The sequence below is a fragment of the Tetrao urogallus genome, assembly GCF_951394365.1.
Source record: "Tetrao urogallus genome assembly, chromosome: 7".
Lineage (NCBI taxonomy): Eukaryota > Metazoa > Chordata > Aves > Galliformes > Phasianidae > Tetrao > Tetrao urogallus.
In genome coordinates, this window is record NC_136820.1 from 34,984,596 (window position 1) to 35,009,072 (window position 24,477).

Genomic DNA, 24,477 nt, shown 5'->3' on the forward strand with positions numbered 1-24,477 from the left:
GCAGCAGATATAGGAGCTCTAGATGTTTTTCATGCTGCTCTGATTCATTTCCTGGGAAACAGAGCTAGAGCTGGAATGAGAGTTACATCCATATGTCTTCTAATATAAATTCCAACATTTCTCTTATTTTTGCAAGAGTAACAGAAAAAATAACAAAGCAACTGATTCCTCATAAGATTATTTTAAAACTAAATAATAAGTAGAGGCAAGGAACATTTAAGCCTTAAATGCATAGGCCTTTTGTTGTAGAGCAGGTCATTCTTCAAAAGTCAGGGACATATTCAGGTCAAGAGTAGTATTAGACTATAAAAAGAAGATTCTAATATCTATCACGGAGTGTGTAACCAAGGCAGTGACAAAATATTTTTTCATTTCCAAATGAGAAAGGCTAGAATTTCAGTAACAACCAACACACAGCAGTTGAAAGGGGCAGTTGGCACTTGGTTGCTAGCTGAAAAAGAAAGAAAAAAAAAAGGAAAAAAAAGAAAAAGAAAAAAAGGAAAAAGGAAAAAAAAGACCAGTGAGGTATAGCAATTAATGAATTTGTTTATTTTTAATTTAAAAAAAAAAATCTCTTTCAGCGGTCTTCACAGCAACACTGTTTCCTCTGCATTTGGTATTTCTGGCTTCAGCTGAAAAGGAGATGCTTAAATAGCAACTTTATTACTGGTGAGCTGTTAAGCAAACACAAAAGCCATTGAGAGCCAAGGGATCTGAGCATCCCCTAGGCTGGGTATTTACACAGTGGTGGCTGTAGCATAACCGCACACCATTAGGAAAATCCTTGTGTTCTGACTGGAGAATGATTGCTGTCAGAGGACAGGGCAGAGTGTTACTGTGTCTAAACACCGTAAGAAATGCATCTCGGAATGCTCCATACAAGGTGCTTTCAAGAAATATGGAATAATGTCTAGCATCACAGGGTAGTTATTCTATTAGGGAAAAAAAAAAAAAAAAAAAAAAAGTTTCATTGACTTCCATGCCATTTAGAACCATTTCTAAATTTATCAATTAATTCACAAAGTGAAACACATACCTGCCAAATAGCAGGTCTCAGTAACACAATGTCACATTAGAGTAATTGCAACATTCATACAGAGAATGTGCACACTACGGTTGCCATAGGAACCTCACAGTGCTTTTTCCTGAGTTCTCAGTTTATAATCTCAAAATAACACTGTACTAAATGTTAAGTATAAAGCACAATAAATGTCAGGGAAAAAAAAAAAAAAAGGAGATCTGATTCATTCAGTACCTCTTGTAGCCCAATTCAGAACAGTTTGTTTAATTTTCACACTCTCAAGTCATTCAGTGCTCCTCTTTCCCTTTGGGAGACATTCCATATTTTCACACAACTGATACAATTGAGTCTACAGGGCTTCTAATAAATGCAAAGACATGAATTAAAGTTTACTTTCAGTATCCCAAAGTTCCTCAGTATTTGCTTTCTAACATATTTAACTGCTATCAACAACATTTTTGCTGTTAAATGCCTGAGACTAAATATAACATTCCAGATAGACATCCGAAAACCACACTGTGGTTTTGTTTGTGCAGCAAACAGTGCATTGCCCTTGTTCCCAACAAATCACAATGCATTTTGTGCTATCCCTACATCTCCTTGCATGCTTTATTTAATACAACATTTCTCTTTATTCCGTATTTAATAAATCTGCATTTTTTCAGGAAAAACTTCAATGGAGTTGCTCTACTTGCTGTGTTATGTTTTCTCACCTGTTCATCTTTGTTTTCTGATTTTATTTCCTGCACATCTTGTCATTATGTATCCTCACACCCTATGAATACTTAATGAGTGAAAGCTAGAATGCTGCAATTTCCACCACCATTTTTTGCAGCATGCGAGATAAAACTTTGACTTTCTATGTTGATTGAAGGTATAGATATTTAAATTCCATCTATACTAAGTCATGTCTTTTGAACTGGGCGAGGCACAGAATTATTACATCTCACTTACATCTCCTGAGATCAGCAGTTGGATACAGTTCAAGTTACAAGTGAAATGAGTTGGGTGGTCTCAGGAAAATTTATTATAAACAACATTGCTCATCTGAAAATTGCACCAAACTGTGAACATCTGTTACTCTGCAAAAGAAACAGAATCTGGAGTACATTAATACTGGGCTCAGTGAAACAAAGACTTTTTAACCAAAAAAAAAAAAAAAAAAAAAAAAAAAAAAAGAAAGTAGTTCTAACAGTTTACAGTTTAAATGCATAATCAAATTACAAAATGACACCAAGGCATTATCACACAGAACACATACAGTCACTATAGTTTGCACAGCTCATATGCAGCTTCTTGGGAAGAAATGTGATTACTTTTTTTCCATCTAAAATTCATTGGAGAAACAAAAGAACGTGACAATCAGAGCAGCTCACCAATGGGCTTGTCCTACACATCCACTAAGCAGAGCAGAGTTCAGTCCATACATTCACATAGGCCTCCCCACTAAGCTTGTCATTAACAGCACATGATGCACGCTACTGCTAAGCTCACAGGATCATCCATTACCTTCAGTAAAGATAGAATTACCCTGTCCCTAATTTAGGCATCTGAAAGTCAAAATCTATGAAACTCATCTTGGGCTCCCATCGTAATCACTGGAGGAAGCCAGATAGATCAAGGAAACCCTCTATTTCACCTCACGGGCAATCTACAGCAAATAATTCACACCTAGATGTCTAATTGTCAGACATCTGAAGTTAGGTGAAATTAATCCCAGCTCAGTAGACTGAGATCAATATTTTCATCCCATAAACCTCACTGAGCATTCAGAAAAAAGTTATTTTCAATCACATTTACTGCAGGCATATAAGAAGCAATGATCTTGACTACTTTCCACTACTAACATTCTGAACTCTCCACTTTGGATCTCTCACACAAACAATTAATGCAATTCCCTTGATTCTAACAGGATAATTTGCTCGTGTGTTTACTCAAAGGTTTCATTTTAGCTACAGCAAAGTATATTGCAGGAGAGATTTTAAAAGGTACAACCAGTCTAGGACTTCTCTTTGCATGTAAAAAGAAATAAATTAGCAACCAAACTAGTCTTTGCAATTTTTTTTTTTCAAAAATATTATCTAGGATGATTAATAGGACTCTACAATCTAGATTTCCAAGATTATAAATATAAATTTACCAATAGTGTTTACCCATTGAATATCAAAAACAATTGGATTTCATTTGTGTGGGGTTCATTATCTGGAAGAACAGAGTCTTAAAATGTCTCAATACAACAATAACTTGTGTTTGATACCAGAGAAAGGATAGCAGCTGGGCTGGATGTGTAATAGTTCCTCTAAAGGCAATTGGAATAGCTACATTTTGATTGGCACTGAGGGAACAAGGTGGATGGCACTGAAGTCAAAGGGGAGATGACATTTGCCAGGGTAATGAATGATGATTATATGAACAAAATTCTTGGTACAAAAACTGATATTTTGAAACCTCACACAGACACAACTGACTTATGAAATAGATAGAATTTCAGAGGCATGGCTGTGTGGAAGGCAACTGCTTAAACAGACCGCTGAAACTGAAATGGAAAATGACAGAAAACCCAAGCAGAACTATATATTTTGGCATAAAATTAACATGTATTACAGGTACGTTTTACAGTTAAGAAAAAAAATAGCACTCAGATGAGAACAGAAGCAAATATGACAAGAGTTTACTTCCCAGTTCACATCCATCAAAACTGAAGCCACAGAAGCAATGCCTCTCACATAACTTTAAATAGAAAATTATTACTTCTATGTGACTGAACTGAAGCTAACTGATTCATAAGAGAGCCGGACTTTCTCCATTTAGCAAATAGCAAGGTAGAAACTAATTGTAGGTATTTGCAGAATGTAGCTAGATATATCTGCAATTATAAATATTTCTGCTTTGGAATTATGTACTGTTCAATAATTATATCATCTTTTGCTACAGGACCATGCTGTATCATTTCTGTCACAAACATAATAATTAACATGAATTTTTTGATGTTCCAGTTTGGATGCAGACATCCTAGTATAGAACTTGCTTGCTTTGCAGGCTGCCTCTGAGAAGTGTACGTGTTGGTCTGAGAAGTGTCAGTATGATATCCACATCATCTATCAACGTATTTTGACTACTGAGTAAAGTCAAGCATTTAAACATATCAAGTACAAGCTATTAAATTATCTTCAATATATCATCACAAATAAGAAGATCAGTGGAGTCATTATACACAAAGTACCATACTTAAAAGCAACATACACTTGAAATGATACTATTTTGGGTTTCTTTCTCTGAAGAATAACAGCTATGAACAAAGGACCTCAAGTGCGTAGGTCAAAACATGAACTGTTTTCATGATAGGAAACTGGGAGGACCATCTAATTAGCAACATTCAGAGAACAGCTAGTAAGTCCTGCCAAGCAGAAGGTTGTGCAAATGAATGGGAGTGATATGGATCATTCCTGGTAAAGACTGGAAAGCATACCTTCCCTTACCAAGAATCAAACGTGCACTGAAAGGTAGACTGCAACCTCCGGGGCACACCCGTATTCAAAACAATCCAGTGCCAAGTCACTGATAGATTTGTAGGAGCTGCCTTAAGTACCTTATGAACATAAAAAGGATGATGAACCAACTAGAATTACAGTAAACTGGCATACAATCACTGCTAGGCACCATTTGCTGCACAGGAACAGTAAAGGTACATTTATATTTGAAGCACTGACGGCTTTGTACATCTCCATAAGCCTTGAAGTTGAGGCCACAAAGCCTTCCTGACCTGCTTGTTAACTATACCACTAACAGTGCTGCACTGTCTCCTGTCTTACTGCCAGCATAACCTGAGATAGATAAACCCATACAAGTACAAATTTACAACCCGAGCTTCAGTTACTACAGCGTAAGACATACCTTTACATCTCTATGCTCCCATCTACAGTATGACTAATTTCACTTATTTCTCATTCTTTTTCCTCCGTGTTTTTATTCCTAAACAAAAAGCTCTATCACACAGATTTGGAAAAGCTTCAAATTTAGGCCTGTCTATCCTGTTCCAGGGAAGTCCAGAGCTCTGCAGTGAGAAAGTAGGCTGTGGACAGGGAAACATAAACAATGAACTTGCTTGCAGCAAGGAACTACTCCTCACTAGCTGATGCAGTAGCATATGTATAAGATTCTTCCTTTCTATAAAAGCAAGGTAGATCCTTCAGCTTAACTTTCAGGATAACAGTAACTTATTAAACTTAAGAAATTGGACTGTTTATAATCATTTGCTCACACAGTCAGTAATTTCTTGTATACCAGGACTCCTATAGGTATTTTATGTTTTTAATCCAAAGAAGGTAAGGTATCTTGAAACAAGCATGATTTAGTAGGTACTAAAAATTAATCTCTCATAGGAAAGGCTTCCATGAAGATCCTCTGATATCTACTAAAGCACAAACTGCCACTGAAGCTTTTCACCTCCTGGTCAAGGCATTTGGAATTGATCCTTCTTGTGTGTACTCTCAGACATTAGCAGAGATGGAACTGACATACTAAGTAAATACAGATTACACCTGTAAATAAGAACATATTTGCTGGAGACAAATACTAAAAGATGTAAATTCTTTACAGTATGGTTTTGTGGGTGGGTTTTTATTTATATATAGATTTTTTTATGCAGGATGCATGTGTTCAACACCATATTTCCATATATTACTAAGTTCTGTAGATACACAAAATTAAAAATATTCAAATATTTTCAAATAAAAAAAGAGTTCTAAACATCAAATCTAAAACTTACAGGAAAAAGAAAAATTCAGGAACCATGCTTGCCAGAACTGCCTTAATCCTTCTCAGGCACTCATTTAGGTCTGCCAAGTGGTATTACAGCCCACATGCAAGCCGACGATCACAGCATGGCCGACTGGGGCTTCTTTTCTTCCTCAGTTCTCAGTAGACTGCCATGAGCTAAAGATTGTAGGGAAACCTCTTGTTGCTGTGCCAAGGCAATGCAGACATAGAGGATATCAAGCAGGTTGTGGTCCACTATATTATTGTCAGCAAAAAGAAGATCACTGTTGGTTTAAGTCTATACTAAGTTGAGTATCTATCTTATACCTAATTACTGTTTATCATTACATACACGAGCATCACAGCAGCAGGACTAGGAGTCACATTTGCTAGTATTAGTATGCCAGCTGGGACACTACCAGATCCACAGGTACTGTCTTACCCCATGTTTCTAATTCTACTGAAAAGTAGCACAGAAAAGTAAACTAACAGCGAAAAAAAGTACAGCAAGTTTGTAGTTCTGTACTAAAAACATTGAGAGCTTCTGATAAGATGGGAGAAAGCAGGTTTATCTAGACTAAGCACAAAGTACCAACCTCCTGACCTGACCATCAGCAGCTTCTAGGATTTGATGACAAAAGGAAGCTAGGAGAGAAACCTTCAAACCTGTCACATTGCAATGGGCTGAAACAACAGATAGACAAGTTTAAGCAAATTCTCAAGAAATAAAAAACTCAAATGTTTAATCCCTCTTAGCAATCTGAAGCCTAGTGTACAACTGACTATCACAATTACTACAGCTCTGTAGTGCACTCTTTCATACCACTACATTTAGTCCCTTAGCTAGTGACAACTTGGAAACTTCAGACAATACAAAACCTTTGTCAGTTTTCTTGAAAAGTTATTTTCTAGTATTTCTTCTCCATTTAAATATTCAAACTTATGTTTATCAAAGGAAGAGGGAAACCAATTTTGTATTTGTCACACTACTAAGCATTGAAGTAACACAGCACTTTTTGTTATCATTATATTCCTTTACAGTAACCCTTTTGTTTTATGCCTTACAGCATCCCTGAGGTGTGGCACATCACACATGCTATGATCTGTTTTAAGAAACAGCATTTAAGAGATGCCAGTAGAACAGAGTCATAGAATTCCTTGAGAAAATTAGAACCCTCAGGCATCTTTTAATTAATTTTGCCCCATTTCAGATCTTAAAAAAAAACCATACACTAAATAGTATTATTAGCATCCAAATAAATGAATCAAGGTGGTACTTTGCCAATGCATAAACATGGCAAGGTACTTTCAATCTTGCCAGATCTCATTTGTACAGCAGGATTAGCGACCATTGTGTTCTGGACCTTTCATATAGGGAAAAGCCTATCTCCCTGATACTGCAAAGCAACCTGAAAATATGGTCTCTCCTATTGATGATAGATAGTATTGCTGCAGATGTCATTTAGCAGTACCTTGCTACATTTTTGGCAGAATACACAACAAAATATTTTACTAAGACTTAATTTCAATTTTGTTAGGCTTTGTAGCAAACCACCGCTTTACAACAAATACTGCATCCAGGGGAACTTCAGAATCTAATCCTTCTAAAAGACAACCTCTTGAATGATCTTAAATGATATCCCTTGGTGCTTTGGATCTGTTCTCAAATCAAACAGTTTAAAAAACATCCACAGTCTCAAATGTCAAGATGTTCCAGAAGGCTGGATTGCTGAAATATACCAAAGATTAAGGCTCATGAAGAAAATATATTAAAAAAGTTAAGAAAAATGAACTTCAGATTTAAAACTTCATTTTTTCACAGTAGCTGTACCCTCTGTGACATGGTGTAATCTAAAACTTTTTTTTTTTTTCCAATTTGGGAAACATTTTTCAAAAGAAAAACATGACAGCTTATTAGAAAGACACTGCCCTTGGGAGAGACAAATTCCTCCAGAAAGATTAGAGAAAATCTCTCAAGGAGTTTGCATTAGATCTGAAGTCCAGCAGAACAGAGTATCGATCCCATATTATCTGAAAAGTATGTGTGTATATGTATTTTTTCAGTTAGAATTCCACAGCTAAAAAACATAAAGCAATACAAATGAAGGCAACAGCTAAGCAGGGAACAATGACTAAAAATGAAGTTTCTTGAGAAGGAAGGCAGCTGCTAGCGTTAATGTGTCTCATAAACTCCTTAAAATAGTATTTTGATAGTGCTGGGGAGCTCAGCACAACCTTGCCTTCACAGCCACATCTGTTCCCATTCTGTCCCCATGGCAATCAGGCTGCTTCCTACTCAGCTCTCCCCCGGCTGATCTGTTTGGTTCGCCCGAATCTTTTATATGTGAATCACTCAAACACTTACTCATACTTTAAAAAAAATCCCTAAGAATTCAGATGGTGTTAACATATTTAAGTGGTGTGTAGGTGTATTATCTGATGCATAAAGTTACAGAGATCACCTTTCTATGAGCAAGTTTTACATTATAGATGAACTTGATAAATTGCCTTTATGATAGGTTTATAATGATCTTTGTTGAACTATGCCACAAATCAGTGCCTTAGATTATTACTAACACTTTGACCTGTAAGCAGCATCCAACAGGAAATGCTGTATGTTTTAATTAAAATCACTCAGAAACATTTTATTGCTTCTTACATTCAAGACAGCCTTGAGCAAGTGATGACTTTAAGCCCTCATATCTCAAAGCTCTGCAATCAGATTGAATGGAGCTGTGGATGCCTAGGAGAGCATCCACCTCCAGATCATGACACCAACTCTTTGGATCACATTTTATTACGAATAGTAGGGCTTTTTCCATCTGGCCTTGGAGCACCAGGAAATGTAGGCTGGCTCTCTAAAAGCAATTAAGGTTGATCCTTGATAAAGGAGAGGTGGGGTCTGAGGCTCCATCTCCAGTATGGAGGATTCACAGGCTATGGACAGACCCATGCCTCCAGCTGGAGCGGTCCTGGCTATGCAACTTACTGCTCACCAGCTGTCCCAGCTGCTTGTAACTCCCTCTGGCAGGGGCTGCTGGGAGGCTGAGATGCTTGTGTGCAGCTGGTTCATTAGAAATGGACCTAGCTGGCTGGAGCAGTTTGGATGGGAAGCCTCTGGAAACCACTCTCACATGGGCTGAACTGTGCTCAGAACAAACTGAGCTGGCAAATGTGACTGGCACGAGGACACCACACCCAATGAAGAATAACAGGAGGCTGTCACTGCTCGAGTCAGTGCAGATGCAGTCAGGAAAAAAAAGGCCCATTTCCAGAGTCTTAGCTTATACAACAAACTAAGAACTATCCATACCTGGTGTGACACAGATGTATCTGGCATGAACTTTTCTCAAAGCTGTCATCCTGTCACACTGCTAACACCAGTCACATTTTAACCAACTGGGCTGACATTCCTCACATGATTTTTTTGTAATTATTCAGCCAGTTGCAAGAATAAACTTTTGGAACAATTTCCACTACTAACACTTGTTCAGTTATTTCTCTGAAAAGACTGAGTGTCTCTGAGGCTGACACTTTGCAGTAAGACACTACTGCAACTCAAAGCAGTTTTTGTTTCCCTCAGGAAAATCTTTCTGTTTTTAAACAAATCTTAACACTGGGAAAATGAACATTTGGACACAGATTGGAGGAGTTTCGAGGGCTGTGAATTCTAGCACTTTAAACATTCTCTCTGCACAAAATACGATCTGTTTCCACTGTTCCTCATCTTATTAACAACTTCAGGTCTCATCGAGTTTCAGAAAATGATGAAATCCACCAGAAATCCAGAGACAGGTTTAGTGCCCGCTTAAGACTTGGTAGTATCTTCAGCTTGGATCTCTACAGGGCCTTTTACTCATTAGTTTTCACAAATCTGAACATTTCACAGAGCTTTTAGTCAAAAAGATTCTACTACTTGAGGATCCGAATATAATTTTATCCGTGGAAAAGTACATCAAGACAAGATCCCTCTGCTAATGCTTGCAATAGAATTCTAGTCCCAAGAGTCCCATGTTTTGCTCGCCCATATGGCAGACATCTATTTGGCAGCACTGTCTATCCTCACTAGAACACATTTCTCAGCACAACTACAACTTAAGGTCCCTATCAGGAACACTGGTAGCTTCTGTGGACTAAAGACTTTTGTTGCCAGTTATCTTTTAAAAGATATAATGTTGCAAATTTTTAATCTCTGTACAGGTGTTCAGTTTCAACAGGGCTGATCACCAGCTGCTCTCCTGAAAAAGGTTTAGAAAATTAATATTTTTTTAAGTGTTGTACACGTACAACCATTTACCCATCAAATTGATCTTCTGCAGATAATATGGAGTTCAATCCTCTGGAAGTATTGCAAAATTTGGCCTTAAAGTTCAAAGTTCAAAATTCTATCAGGTAGGCTCTAATTTCTAATTCTTCCGTGGCTACTTAACATCAAGGAAGATGAAATGATCATCAGCCAAATTGTGCTAATGAAGCAAAATCAAGGGAATTCAGAAGTTACCCAAGAGAAAGCCTGTAACTAACTGCAAGAGCCGATGTGGGTTCCCTTTCATCTCAGAACACACGTTTTTCTCAGGAGATCATAAGCTGTGTTATGACAGCAGGTAGGTATGGAGATAAACAATCATCATAACACTGCTGAGGAGTTTGGGGATTGGTTGCAAATCATTAAATCCAAACAATGCACTTAGTTGTTTCTTTTCTGTTGCTGCAGTAGTAAAATCACTAAGAAGTTACTTGCTTGTAAGTTGATCACAACTTAACATTTTAAGATCTAAATGTAAAGTTCACACTTAAAAAATAAGTTCTGTACAATAAAATTATCTTGAATAGGAATAGGTGATTATGCAAAGAACAGATGTACATTGCACACAGTGGTTACAGTCTGATGTCTCACACTGCTGTGTTTTTCAAAATCTAAATATTTAATAATGGCATATGAAAAGTAAAGCTGTGTGGCAGAAAAATAAACTATTTTACTACATTTACTAACTAGCTTTCAGCTTACTCATTAAAAAATCCCGGTCTCCTTACTCCTACAGTAGAGTGGTTTAGCAAAACTATTTACTGAAATGGCCTCATACGGACAAAAACATTCAGATTTCTACTAAACAATGATTATTTTGTTGCTTGTTTTCAGAATTTTGCAGCAGTAATGGGCCCGTTTATGCCAAGATTAATAACCAACAGTTGTAAATATATTTCAAACAACTGGAGGCTGAAGAGGAAACAGATCATATCAATGGATTTGTTTGTGAACCGGCTTGAATGCAACCATTGTGCATGGATTACAATTCAAGGCCATTTTTCTCTATTAGTTATGTTCTGGAAACTATAAATAATGTACTAATTTTAAAGGATTGCATGAATTGGCTCAGTCCACAGAATCTTCTACAAGTTCCCTCCAAACTAGCAAACAACGATCCTTTGAAGTTCATTCATATTTTTTCAGGATGATTTTCAACAAAATCTTCCTGCTACCAGAAGATGGAAAATGCACTTCCAGAATCCACAGGCACTGCATAGAAAACAGATCAATATTCTGCAATAATCTTTGCTTGACATGGAATCTGTAACTATGATATATCATCTGACTGTCACAATACATCTACAATCCTCTTTCAGAAGTGCACTATGCACATTCAAGATAACAGAGATGATTGGTCTGCTGTCATGTTAGACCACACAGGTATACCCAAAGAAATCACAGAAGTCTATAAGAAAATGATCAAACTCACTCCTAGTTTAGCTCAATATCCTTTTCATGGGAAAAGCTATGCCATCGAGATTCATTCATCCTGCTCCAGAACATGAAGTTTACTATCATACTAATTTAGTATCACATAATAATTCTAAGAATGAAATAGACAGCTAGGGAAAACAATACGGGAGAAAAAAAAAATTCAGAAGAACAAGTGCACATAAAGGGCACACTGGTCTGCCTTGGATGATATTTGCAAGCCCATTTTCCTTCTCTATTGCTTTTTATTCTTGACTTCAACTTTTCATGTATCTGAAAACTTTTTAAAATTTTCGTATGAAATGCAGAGCTCTGACTCCCTGTGCAGGAGTGATTACTTGGGAAGAAAATTCAGTACAGTGAAACTGAATCACAGAATCAGAGAATGGCCTGGGTTGGAAGGGCTCCAAGGCTCATCAAGTTCCAACCACCCTGCCACAGGCTGGGCCACCAACCTCCAGATCTGGCACTAGAGCAGGCTGCTCAGAGCCCCATCCAACCTGGATGTTCCAGGAGCATCCACGACCTCTCTGGGCAGCCTGTTCCAGCACCTCACCACTCTCTCTGTAAAGAACTTCTCCCTGATATGCAGCCTAAATCTTCCCTCCCTCAACTTAAAACCATTTCCTGTGTCCTATCGCTGTCTACACTTGCAGAAGGTTGATTCCCCTCCTTTTTATAATCCCCTTTTAAATACTGGAAGGCTGCAATCTGGTCTCCTCACAGGCTTCTTTTCTCCAGGCTGAACAAACCCATCTCCCTCAGCCTGTATTCATAGGGGAGGTGCTCCAGCCAGATCATGGCTCTCCTCTGGACCCTCTCCAACAGCTCTGCATTGTTCTTGTACTGGGGGCTCCAGACCTGAACACCCTTCTTCTGATGGAGCCCAGGATACCATTGGCCTTCTGAGCTGCAAGAGCACACTGCTGGCTCATGTTAAGTTTTTCATCCACCAGGACCCCCAAGTCCTTCTCCACAAAGCTACTCTCAAGGAGTTCTTCTGTACATGTATCTGGGATTACTCCGACCCAAGAGCAAAACCTTGCATTTTGCTTTGTTGAACCTCATTAGAATCACACGGGCCTACCTTTCAAGTTTGTCCAGGTTCCTCTGGATAGCATCCTTTCTTTCTAATGTGTCAATGGCACCACTCAGATTAGATAGTATTCTCCCACTCAAAAGTCCCTATTCATAACTTATGCTATATTCAAATCCAGTCACTTTGAATTTGATATGTAAGATGTTGCCAGATTCTATCAGTATTTCCATTGTTTTCCCTTAAAACTTTGCATGCAGCTTATCCATACCTGCATCATATTTCAGGAGAGGACTACTTTAGTATTTCTTTGTCTGGACATATTGGTTCTTAAACCTTCAGTTCCTGTAACTGAATGCACAGGTTGCAGCCTTGCCTGAAAGCATATTTTTACTTCCTATAGAAACTGAACTGTATTTTTCCATTTCCTTAGCTCACCAGAATGCTAAAATGGTGCAGTATGGATAGCTAGGAAGTTTATATATGTGCACAGCAACTTAAAAGCTCAGATGTAGGTCAATAAAGAAAAAAATAGGTGTACTTAATTTGTAAGCAAATTTTGTATCTGTAGGTGCAGAAATATACCACTTACAAAGAAATAATTACATCAGTCTACCTCAGATCTTAAGAACATAAACAGTATTTTTAAATACAGTTTCTTATGTTGGACTTCTGAAAATAACTATAAAATAATGAATTAACAGTGTTTTCCCGTATTACTTCTATATAAACAAAAGTCAGTTTACTGACATGCCAATGAGATCCTGAAACAAGGCAACACTTGCAAAACATGGGAATTTTTCTCATAAAAACAATCAGTCTTATGTACATATTTCAATACCTCCCAAATCAAATAAAACCATTCTGATTCTAGAAGTACAAGCAGCCACTCATATTGCCAATACCCAGAGAACTTAAATGTAATGCTTTTTAAAAAATCAATTCATTTGATGAAGAAGTTTAATGATATTGTCACTGATGCCAACATCTGATTTTAGGTCACAATTGCAGCCCATTTGCACTACACAGTTAAATCAGGAACTCCCCAGTTTAAAGTATGACCTCTAAAAGTTGACTAACCTTTCAGTATTGAAGCTGGAATGAGACAATTCAAAAATCCCATGAATTTGAGCTGAAATTAGTTGTTGGTTTTAAACAGCTGGAGGGGAGGGAAAGGATACATATCTGAAAGAAGTACATTGAGAGCAGCAGGATTCCCTTTAGAGAGAAATAGAGAGCAGTTAGTAAAAGGAAGCAGAATAAATTGTATGAAAAGAACTGTTTGTAAAACGAAAGAGGAATGAAAACAGAAAAAAATGAGTCAATATAATAAGTCTTCATAGAGAGCAGAACAGAAAAGGCAAAAGGAAGGAAATTAGCAGAACTGGTAGTGCTTCAAAACTTCACATGGTCTTACTTATAAAACTGTAATTATTAGAATCATGTTGAAGTGTAAATCACTGTGGGTATGCTGTTAGAGAATAAACTGACATGAAGGCTTTGGTAGTCTCATATAAAGCTGGGAGGCAGAGTCATTCAAACTCATAACAGCTCCAATGTTCTGACCAGAGCTGTGTTGCACAGGGCTATGATCTGAAATTTCAGAGAAACTCCCCTTACCTGTAACTGAACTGGACCCAGCTGTAGTTCAAAACGCAAAGGACAGCAGGCAGTGGTACTTTTGTCAGCATTACAACTACAGATCGCTCACTGAATGAACCCACAAACATTAACGTCATTTTGAATTTACACTCCAATATTGCTCAGCTTCTCAAGACAAGGCAGACATCAAGCACTGCTCCAAGGACAGTTCTGTTCCAATCAAGAATAGTTTCAGTCTGACATCTGATGGGAAGCTTTTATGAGAAATATTTATTTTCTAGAAATTAGATGCAATCAGTAGTTCTGGTGAAGGAGTTAACTTCCTGCTGAAGCACCCAAAATATCCAGCCATCAAATGCTAAGATAATCCAGAACTTAGCCTTGATGATTGCATCCTGTATGCCCAAATTTGTATTGCAGTTTCAGCTTTATATAGCATGCTGTTACTTTATTTCTTAAGTAATTATGTGAAGATTTCAAAACTTTTGTGGTATATGTCTCATGTCACCTAAGGATTATGGGTTAGCATTGCTAATAAGACTTGACTTGTCACCCAGAAGAGATATATTAAAACTGTGGTATCCTCACACTGGATAAGAGAAAACTCAGTAGGAAAGCCATGGGCATTACCTATGATGTTAAAAAAAAAACCACAAAACAGTTTAAATAATTGCATTATTCTCTAAGCAGTACTACTGAATTGCTGTCATTGCCATGCTGAAGAAAAATCTTTAATTTCTACATACCTTTGTATGAGACTAATCTAGTTTTCTGATTTATTAATTAGCTCTATAATACTGGTAAATAACTGGAAACTGTATTGTACAGTCTTTGTATTGCACATGTCCTTCACACACCTTACTAGTTCTTGAAACAGAAGCCCTAGGACCAAGCTCTAACCAAATGGAGACAAAAGGCACTCATACTCTTCTCTCCTATGATGGAAAAAAACGGTTGGATTTGCAAAAATTAGGAAAAGCATATGGTTGTTGAGAGCAGAGCAAAATGCCCACCAATCAGCCTGTCTGTGGAAAGGACACAGAGATACTGTGGAAGCTCCTGAACTCAACAAGTTCCATTTCAAAGAGAAATCATCCCATGCATTCGGTGTACTTCCTCAGACATTTCTAGGACAACTTCTAGAAATGCTCCCTCGCTATGGGTGTGAACGAGAAGTACAATGTGGAATATAAATATGTACAGCTTATGCAAACAGAAATTGTAATCACACACTCCAAAAAGATGCAGGCCATCTCATTATCATTGCCCCACAGAAACAAATGAATCATTACTGCAGAACTTCTTCAGAAGATAACAGGAGGACTTTGAGCCTGCCTCAGCACTGCATTTGGTTCAACATCTTATTTAATTTTCTTATAAAGCACTATCATCATCTAGTGGTATATTTTGCTTCCATGTAAACTGCATGTTATCAGGAACAAAGCACTTCATTTACTTAGCATTGAATATGGCAGAGATTTATTTCCTTGAAGTTGTGCCAAACTGTGGAGGGATACAAGGAATGTAAAGAGAAGTAACATGAAATAACAACAAAACTGTTGAGGATTTCAAGAACAAACAACATGTAGACATTCCACAAGATGAGAACTTCAATAATTTTATGTCCAAAAGTGATGACAGGCTAAATAAAAAATACAGCTTGAGGATGCTTCATACTATCACTCACACTATTCAGAAAGTATACAGGGTTGTGAACAAATATTTTGGGAAAAAAAAAATCACAAAAAAATATTTTGAAACAAAAAGATTTTTCAAAGCTTTTTTCTTGTAATTAAAAAAGTACCACAATTGTGAGAGTCCACTATTTATTATGAACACACAACTGGATGTTGACTTACGTGGTAACTTTTCAGTCTAACAAAATCGACTTTCATGGAGATGAATCTTTCTGAATTTCTGCTGAGATTTTTGATGTGCTCCACAAGGTCAGCACAGAACTTGTAGCCACCTTTGAGAACACAGAGAACCACAATATCATTGTCTCCAATGTCTTGCATAATATCCTTAGCCAGTCGTTCTGTCCTGGGGCAAAAAAAAAAAGAAAAAAAGATGAAATAATGTTAGGTGTGCGTTCCCTAAGTTTATGGTATGCTTTCTTATGGTTACAAGGAAATAGAATCATAAAAATATTGCATGGCCCACAGTCTGCTTCAGCACCTTGACTTGGTTTGAGTGGGATTGAACAACAGGCAGATATGCAGGCTGGATGCAAGACGCAAAGCATGTGAATCAAGCTGGATATGTTTAAATTTATTAATCTCCTAATTATATAAAACGAGTAGCACATCTCACTGTGTGCTGAATTCACAAGCACTTCAGAGACTTCGGAGTAATAGGTGAAACACTGCATTCAGTTTTGTCTTGGAGGAAACTTCAATATAAATTATTTCTGTAAAACGACATATCTGATTATTTTATTTGCTACCTGAGAACATTAAATCAAATGAAAGAGAGGGAGGAGAATTATTAAAAAATATTTCAAACTGACAGGCTTTGGAGAATGCTACAAGTACAGTTTTAATAAGAATATAAGCAAGTACTATAAAGACATATCTCATCAATAAAAATTTTATGTAGAGTGCAGTGTAAGTGACTTGTTCTCGGTCACACACATGAGAATAATCAAGGTTATGTCCTGATTAACCTGCAGTTGCAGGGTCTTCTCTTCAGTTATTCTGCATTGCAAACACAATGTGGCAGATTGAAACCAAAAGACGCAACATTTCTGCCACTTACTAGTACAGAATTTTTCAAGATGAAAACAATAAACTTGAATGTTCATCTCAGATAGTTTTCATTTCTAAAGAACAAGGTAGAGAGTATTTTAGATCTAAAACAAATACCTGGTCACTGCTAGAGGTAAAACTCAGATCAACAGAAAACTGAAAATGCCATTTAATGTTCTGAGCAAGAACAACTCAGTGCATTGTTTTCTGTAGAAGCTTTTTTTCTGGAAAGTTTTTTGATAAGTCTCTGGATTAGATTAGTAGATTCAATAAGAATACATTTCTTGGCAATATGTAATTTATCAATAGATAAATCCCATAATTTATCCTGCATCTTTCATGATCGTATTTTTTTCTCTACCTGCAATAGAAATGTGTTTGCCCCTATATATATATACATTGAACTTGAGTGAAATCTACACATATGCATGTACCAGCAAAGAACAGACACTAAACTGAAGCTAACAGACTAGTTATGAGCCAACATGACATATTTTCACATCTTCGTAATGCTCAAGAAAATTCTGTAAAGCAATAATTCATATTTTTAGATTCAGAAAACAGACGTATTGTGAGATTATCTTGTTAGATCTTAAACATGTAATTCTTTTTATTGAAGTACAGACCAAGATTAGTAAAAGTTTTTCACTTATTTTTTCATTAAAAAAGTCTTTTGTCATCTCTTATCAAGTCTGAGAGTTATGGGGAAAACTTTTTATTCAGAAGAACCATTTTTCTGATGATATTTATTTATATTATTTCTTAGATTGTCTTAGGAAATGAAATTTCCAAAAATTCCAAAGACCTGTTAGTATTTTAAATGAGTATGAACTCCAGAGCAGACAAAAAGGTACTCAGTAAAAAGATGCCAGTTTTTAAACCTATGTACAGAGAAACAAGAAAATTTTCTCAAGTGCTGAGCCTTCTTCCTACAAGAAAATTTTGCATGGTCACAATATATTCAATTCTGTTTTCTTGTCCATCAGAACAGAATGAGCCTTTTCTGGAAGAGTACAAAAATACAGTGGAATTCATTTTGCTGGAGTACAAAAACACCAAACACCACTGTTACTTCAGACAAATTTATAGTGAATCCCATGAGAAATAAAGTAGTAACATATTTATTTAAAAAGATGAACCAAGAGTCAGTTGGCCTTACACAAAAAAAGACAAAAAAGTCAACACAATGGTAGCTGAAAAGGTGATGAAAGAAAGCTTGTGTTTGAAACAAATATAGGAGTCATTACTCTTCCTTAAGATGAATGTTTACAACCTTCTTTCAAGGAGTTCCAACAGTTTTAATACTTGCAACTGGCTGTTTAAATGCGGAAGGTAGAAAGCTGCAGATTAAAAATATCCCATGAAATCCATTCAGACTGGTTGGACTAGATGATCTTATCAGTCTTTTCCAATCTAAACGATTCCATGATTCTATGCTCCCAATACTTTCTTAAGTATTACCATTTTTCATTTTGTAGTTTTTGAGAAGATTTTTAACAGCATATCAAATTAACAACTGAGTATCAACACTGAGTTGGACTACCACAAATATCAAAGCAACTTAGCTGCATGCACTGAGAGCATACAGGAACTATTACTAGGAGGTATGATGGTTGATGAAGCCTAGGCAGGCTGGCTCTCTACACAGCTTAAATGACAGAAGTCAATGGTGCAGTCTGGAACAATCGGGTTAGTCTACATTAATGATTTCTATTAGGGAATTCTCAAAGTTGTACTCAATTACAGATTTTTTTCTCTCTTTTTATGTAAAAAACATACTACAGGGTGCAAGAGAAACATTCAAGTATTACTATGTGCAGAACTTTGTATTTGTCCTTCCTGTGTCGTTTCATCCCTCCTGTACACTGGCACTTCAGCACCAGTGTCTCTATATGATCACATTCTCTTTTTTGTGGGAATCCTGTACCATTCAGTGTCCAAATCAGAAGCTAGGTGAAACAAATTACACAATGAGTTGCAAGAGACAGCAAGTCTATCATTTCTTAACTGTCAAGCAGTATTTTTACATCCCAAATTAAACAAATAAATGTATAATACAACATATTAGGACAAATGTTATATATACACTGCCTGCAGATAACACGGATAACAAAAAAGAATTCAAATACTGACCAAAGTATTTATTTAATAACAAAAAAAGCCACACATACCTGTCAACAATAATGCCATGTGGAATAAGCACGTATTCCAAATCTCCATAGTAGTGCTGTGGATAAGTGAACAAATCCAGACTGTATCCAGGCCAATCATCTGAAATCTGAATATTAAATAATACTGTTAGGAATACCCAATGGTGTATAACTGATATAAACTCATTCGTTTAGTACACTGGACTGAAATAATAGAATGACACACACTCTTCCATATATGCTGACACATAAAAAATAAGCTTCAAAATTATGTAATCAGAAATTATTATTTTATTTTTTCTATTCATTATTTTGCTTTTGTGTACCTCAGAAATTAAGTGTTAGTGGGGTTTTTGTTTTGTTTTGTTTTTCCAAAGAACATGGGAAAATTCACTTGAGTTACAGTTAGATATAGAGGGGAAATAATACTGAACTAGAGCAAGTCTAAGTTTCTTACTACTTGCAAACCGGAAATACAAATGTAAGATTTCCAGAAAGAAAGGACTCTGCAAAGGCAGATTCAGACAGTGGGCTTGGAAGGTATAAAATCATAAATTAAAAGCATGAATTCTGCTTTAGAGGTAGTGTAAAGCCACATATTCTATAGACAGAGCAGTACATATAGTAAATTATGTGCTTCATGGACTGTATTCATAAAAATCAGTGAAAGACTGTCTTGCCAAAAGCAAGGTTCCAAATTTAAGTAAGTCATCAAAGATAAACTTTTACCAAGAGTTCATGTGTCACCTCAATATCAGCTAGTCTGTAAACTCACACATTTACAGCAAAAAGTATTTTAAGATTTAATACACATTAGCTTCATAACTGTCAGAGTACAACAACTATGAGAATACAATGGTAGTAGAGATTATATAAGGCAAAAATCAGCCAGGCAAAGTTATCAGTAGATTCCTAAGAGAAACAAGATGCTACAACTCCTCGCCAACAATTTTCACAATACAATTCTGCATGAAAAACAAGACCTGCAAGTTCAAAATCTTTCTTGGAATCATAATTAAATTTTGCTTCAGTATAGGTACATAGATTCCAGTCTGTACAGATACGTGTAGAGACTGGGAGAAGAACCCATAGAGAGCAGCCCAGAGGAGAAGGACTCGGGGATTCTGGTGGATGAAAAGCCAGATATGAGCCAGCAGTGTGGAAGACCAACAGTATCCTGGACGACATCAAAAGAGGGGTGGCCATTAGGGTGAGGGAGGTGACTGTCCCCTTCTACTCTGCTCTTCTGAGGCCCCATCAGTAGTACAGCAACCAGGTCAGGGACTCCAAGCACAAGAAAGATCTGAAACTGTTAGAGAGGTCCAGAGGAGGGCCATGAAGATGATCAGAGTGCTGAAGCGCCTCTCCTGTGAAGAAAGACTGAGGAGTTAGGCTTGTTCAACTCGAAGAAGAGAAGGCTCCAGGGAAACTGTACAGTGGCCATCCAGTACATAAAGGGAGCTTATAAGAAGGATGGAAACTGAAAATTTACATGGACAGGTAGTGATAGGACAAGGGGGATTGGTTTTAAACAAAAAGAGGGGGATTTAGATTAGATACTAGGAAGAAATTCTTCACTCAGAGGGCAGTGAGGCACTGGAACGCCCAGAATGCCCAGAGGAGCTGCGGATGCCCCATCCCTGAGGTGCTCAAGGCTGAGTTGGATGGAGCCCTGGACAGTGGGATCTGGTGGATGTCAATCTTGCCCACGGCGGGGAGTTGGAACTAGAAGGGGTTCAAGGTCCCTTCCAACCCAAGCCATTCTATGATTCAGAATAAAGTGATACCTAACAGGTTTTCTTCACAGTCACATTCCTTGAGTAACTTATTGTCTTTCTCCTTGATCATGTGAATATTAGTTAGCAGGAAAAATGCTGAGAGACTTGCCTTTGAGAAATGCACCTCTGCATGGCATTTCTACTAAACATGACTTCTAAATGCCAGTCTCTGAAACTAACCTCTACTTATAATTTCATCCAGTAGAGCAACAAACCATGACACTAAGATACCTAGGCTAACATGGCATACTCATTTCTGAGCTGTTCCTTCACATCTGTAATCTTGTTGAAGTTACCTGCAGTGCTGTGTAGTGCTGCATGATAACAGCGCTACATCTCACAGATTTTTGGTTGGTTGGGTTCTATTCCACATCCGTGGACAACTACAGACACCCATACCATCAGGTGTTCTTAGCTCTGCACAATAGTTTCTGTATTAAAAAATAATAATAATAATAATAATAAAACAACAAAACAAACCAAAAAGCTTTGTTGGCAACTAGTATGCCTGCGCATAAAGAGCATGACTCAGAGATCACTGGAATCAATGAAAGCTTTTCCTGACTTACACAAGCCTTGAGACTACACATAGGAAAAAAGTTATTTAGTTATGTTCCTCGTTTCCACAGAAACAGGAGAGTATAAATATACTCCTCAGCAAGAATTTTAATGAGGCAAATCTTGCTTCAAAAACATTGCCGCTGAAGGCCTGGGAAGCCTGTTTTCCTGTCTTCCTTCTCAGGGCATAGAGGTGGCTGACACTTATTTAAATATTTTGTAGCAATGAACTGTCTGGCACAGTCCTGCACAGAAGCACTTTAACATAAAAGGAAACAATTTCATGTAGCGATTTGAATTACGTAAGAGCTATAAGCTCTCACAAAAAAAATTCCAATATCAGTTCTTTAAGTCAGTATCACTTCTTTACGCATCTTTCTCATCAAATTATATGTTTCTAAACATGGTGCACATCACACGAAATGAATTGAAACTGCTTCAGAATTCATACAAATAGACATCTCTTATTCAAGTTACAAACTATCCTTTCTGAAACAGCATCAGTATGAGACCCTTATGCTTTTATCTATCCTTCTGGTTCTCAGGAATAAAAAACTAGAATAAAGAAATTCTTATTTACAAGTGTCCACTGGCATTTGGCAAATAAAATTAAATTCATATGTACTTTCTAATTAATTGCTTTGTAATATAATAAGTCCATTCTGTAGTCTACTTTTTTTTAGACTGACATTTCCCAACAATATGCCTTAGAAAATCTGATTTATCCCAAAGCTAATCAGAGTGTTATGCTGTAGGACAATTTTCAGGTAACTGCCAATTCTGATGAGCATTTTGCTTGTGAACTGTGTGATTACCCTCAGTAGCAAAAAAAATGTAAATCTCAAATTAAATTCAACTTCCGTTCCATAGAATCTCAGCCTCATTAAAGTTGGAAAAGACCACTGAGATTATCTAGTCTAACCATCAAACCATCTCCACCATGCACACTGAGCCACGTCCCTCAGTGCCACATCTACACAGTTCTTGAACACCACCAGGGACAGTGACTCCACCACCTTCCTGGGCAGCCTGTGCCAATGTTTCTGAGAATAAATTTTTCCTAACATCCAACCTGAACCTCCCCTGGCACAGCTTGAGGCTATTCCCTCTCATCTTATCTCTGTTACTTGGGAGAAGAGGCCAACCCCCACCTCAGCACAGCCTCCTTTCAGGCAGTTGTAGAGAGCTACAAGGTCTCCCCTGAGCCTCTCCAGATCAAACAACCCATATCCCTCAGCCACTCCCCAGAAGGCTTTTGCTCCAGATCCCTCACTAGCTGTGTTGCCCTTCTCTGGACACACTGGGGACTCAATATCTTTCCTATGGTGAGAAGCCCAAAACCAAATACAGTGCTAAAAGTGCAATGAGTATTTCCGGCTTTAATCCTTGAAAAACCTAAGGAAAAATTTTGATTGTTTTGACCAGATAAATAAACACAGATACTAATTATATTGGTACACAAATGTGTTTAAAAAAACCCACAGTGAAAGAAGCAGCTATTTCTTAAGTTCATGTTCAGCATGTTCAAGCAGCCCAGGAGAAATTTCTTGGTGAGTCTCCACAAAGCTGATCGAATGTACACAAATAAGAATACAAAAACACATGGCAAGATCTGAAAGACTTCCTTTGAGACAGAAAAGAGAAAACGGAGAAATCCAACTGAACTACCTTCGGAGGAACACTGCTGGCTTTGTTGTCCAACCAAGTGGGCACACAAGGGGCTAAGCACAGCTCTTCCCTTAAAGTAACAAAGGCCTGGGTTCTGCTTTGGTACGAAATACGACAGCTGAGCACCAAGCAAAATCCGTGTTTTGTAAATGCAAATCCTTCTCCCGGTAGTTTTTGGAAGGGTACCAAGCAAAAGCAGCGAGGAACATACATCTCTGCCGTAGCACTCTCTCGCACATTACGACAGGCACTGACCATGGCAGAGACCACCGGGAGAAGGCAGCGGCCGTAGCTCAGCCCAGGCGCAGCGGCGGTCAAGGTGTGAGCGCCGAGCCGCCGCTGCGGGAACGTCAGAGCGTTCCCAGCGGGGTGCCAGCGATACCGCGCAACTCGGTGTCTGTTTTATAGGATAAATTCACTTGCGCCATGGAACAACGAGCACATTCCTTCACTTCTGCGTCATTCATTCATTCCCACAGCGCTCAAGCGCCTTTCTGAGGTGCTCGCTTCCTCCCGCCACACAAGGGCGCGGAGCAACGTGACGGTGCTTCCCCACGGGCCCGCACCGCGCCAAGGCAGCCCGGAATCGCGGCGGGAGCCGGAGCGGCTCTATGGACACCTCGAGCTCTATTAATCAATACGTTCTGTCAAAGCCACGGCACGGAGCGGGGCTCGGAGCGGGGGCAGGGCCGGGAGCGAAGCAGGGGACCGGCCGGGCCGAGCGCAGCGCGGGCGGGAAGGAAGGAAGGGGCGGCGGGGAAGCGGGAGGGGTCCCGAGCGGCCGGGCCGGGCCGGGCGCCGCTTGCATTTACCACAACGCCGCGGCCTCCGCCTCCCCGCGCCGCCGCGCCGCTCCCGCCGTGCCCGGCCATCTTCCTCCGAGCCCGCCCGAGGGGCTGCGGCGGGGCGGAGTCGAGCAGGGCCGGGCCGTTCGGTGCCCCCGGACCCCGGCGGGAGGTGGGCGGCAGAGGGAACGGCTGGGAGCCGAGCTGAGGGGCGAGCCCCGGTGTAGGCCGCGGAACTGGGGGTGTGCGTCCCGATCAGCGGCTTTCGGAGAGGAAGTACCGTGATGCACGCGTTAAAATGTGTGCCGTTCCGAGTGAGGAAACGGCGGCGCGTGCAGAGCTTTGTCTATAAAAGGCGGTTGGAGATGGAAGGCGCCTGGAACTGTCTGAAGCTTGAGAAGGGCAGCGCTGCCGGAAGGCTGGGCAGGAGCGAGGCACCGTGCTGGAGATGTGGGTGCAGCCCGATAAGGGGCCCGGGCCGAAGGAGCGAGGTGGATAAGATTAAAGCGGTGTGGCTTAAACGGACGGTTTAACAGGTTTGCACTTACACTCTAGAGAAGGAGAAAAACGAACAAAAAAAAACCCTGTCAGGGATTTTACTTTCCATTTTTGCTGACTTCTGAGCTGATGCTCT

At 38.7% G+C, this 24,477-nt stretch overlaps 1 protein-coding gene across 1 annotated transcript in view; it reads right to left on the reverse strand.

Annotated features, from left to right (window-relative positions):
* Positions 1-23,930, reverse strand: part of PRTFDC1 (phosphoribosyl transferase domain containing 1) — a gene marked incomplete at both ends in the record, with an annotated part of 41,961 nt that extends 18,031 nt beyond the window's left edge. The window contains 3 exons of the mRNA XM_079538544.1: positions 16,017-16,200; positions 19,076-19,182; positions 23,871-23,930. Of these exons, the coding sequence (XP_079394670.1) occupies positions 16,017-16,200; positions 19,076-19,182; positions 23,871-23,930 (351 nt within the window). The remainder of the gene's footprint in view (positions 1-16,016; positions 16,201-19,075; positions 19,183-23,870) is intronic.
* Between the last annotated feature and the right edge of the window lie 547 nt (positions 23,931-24,477).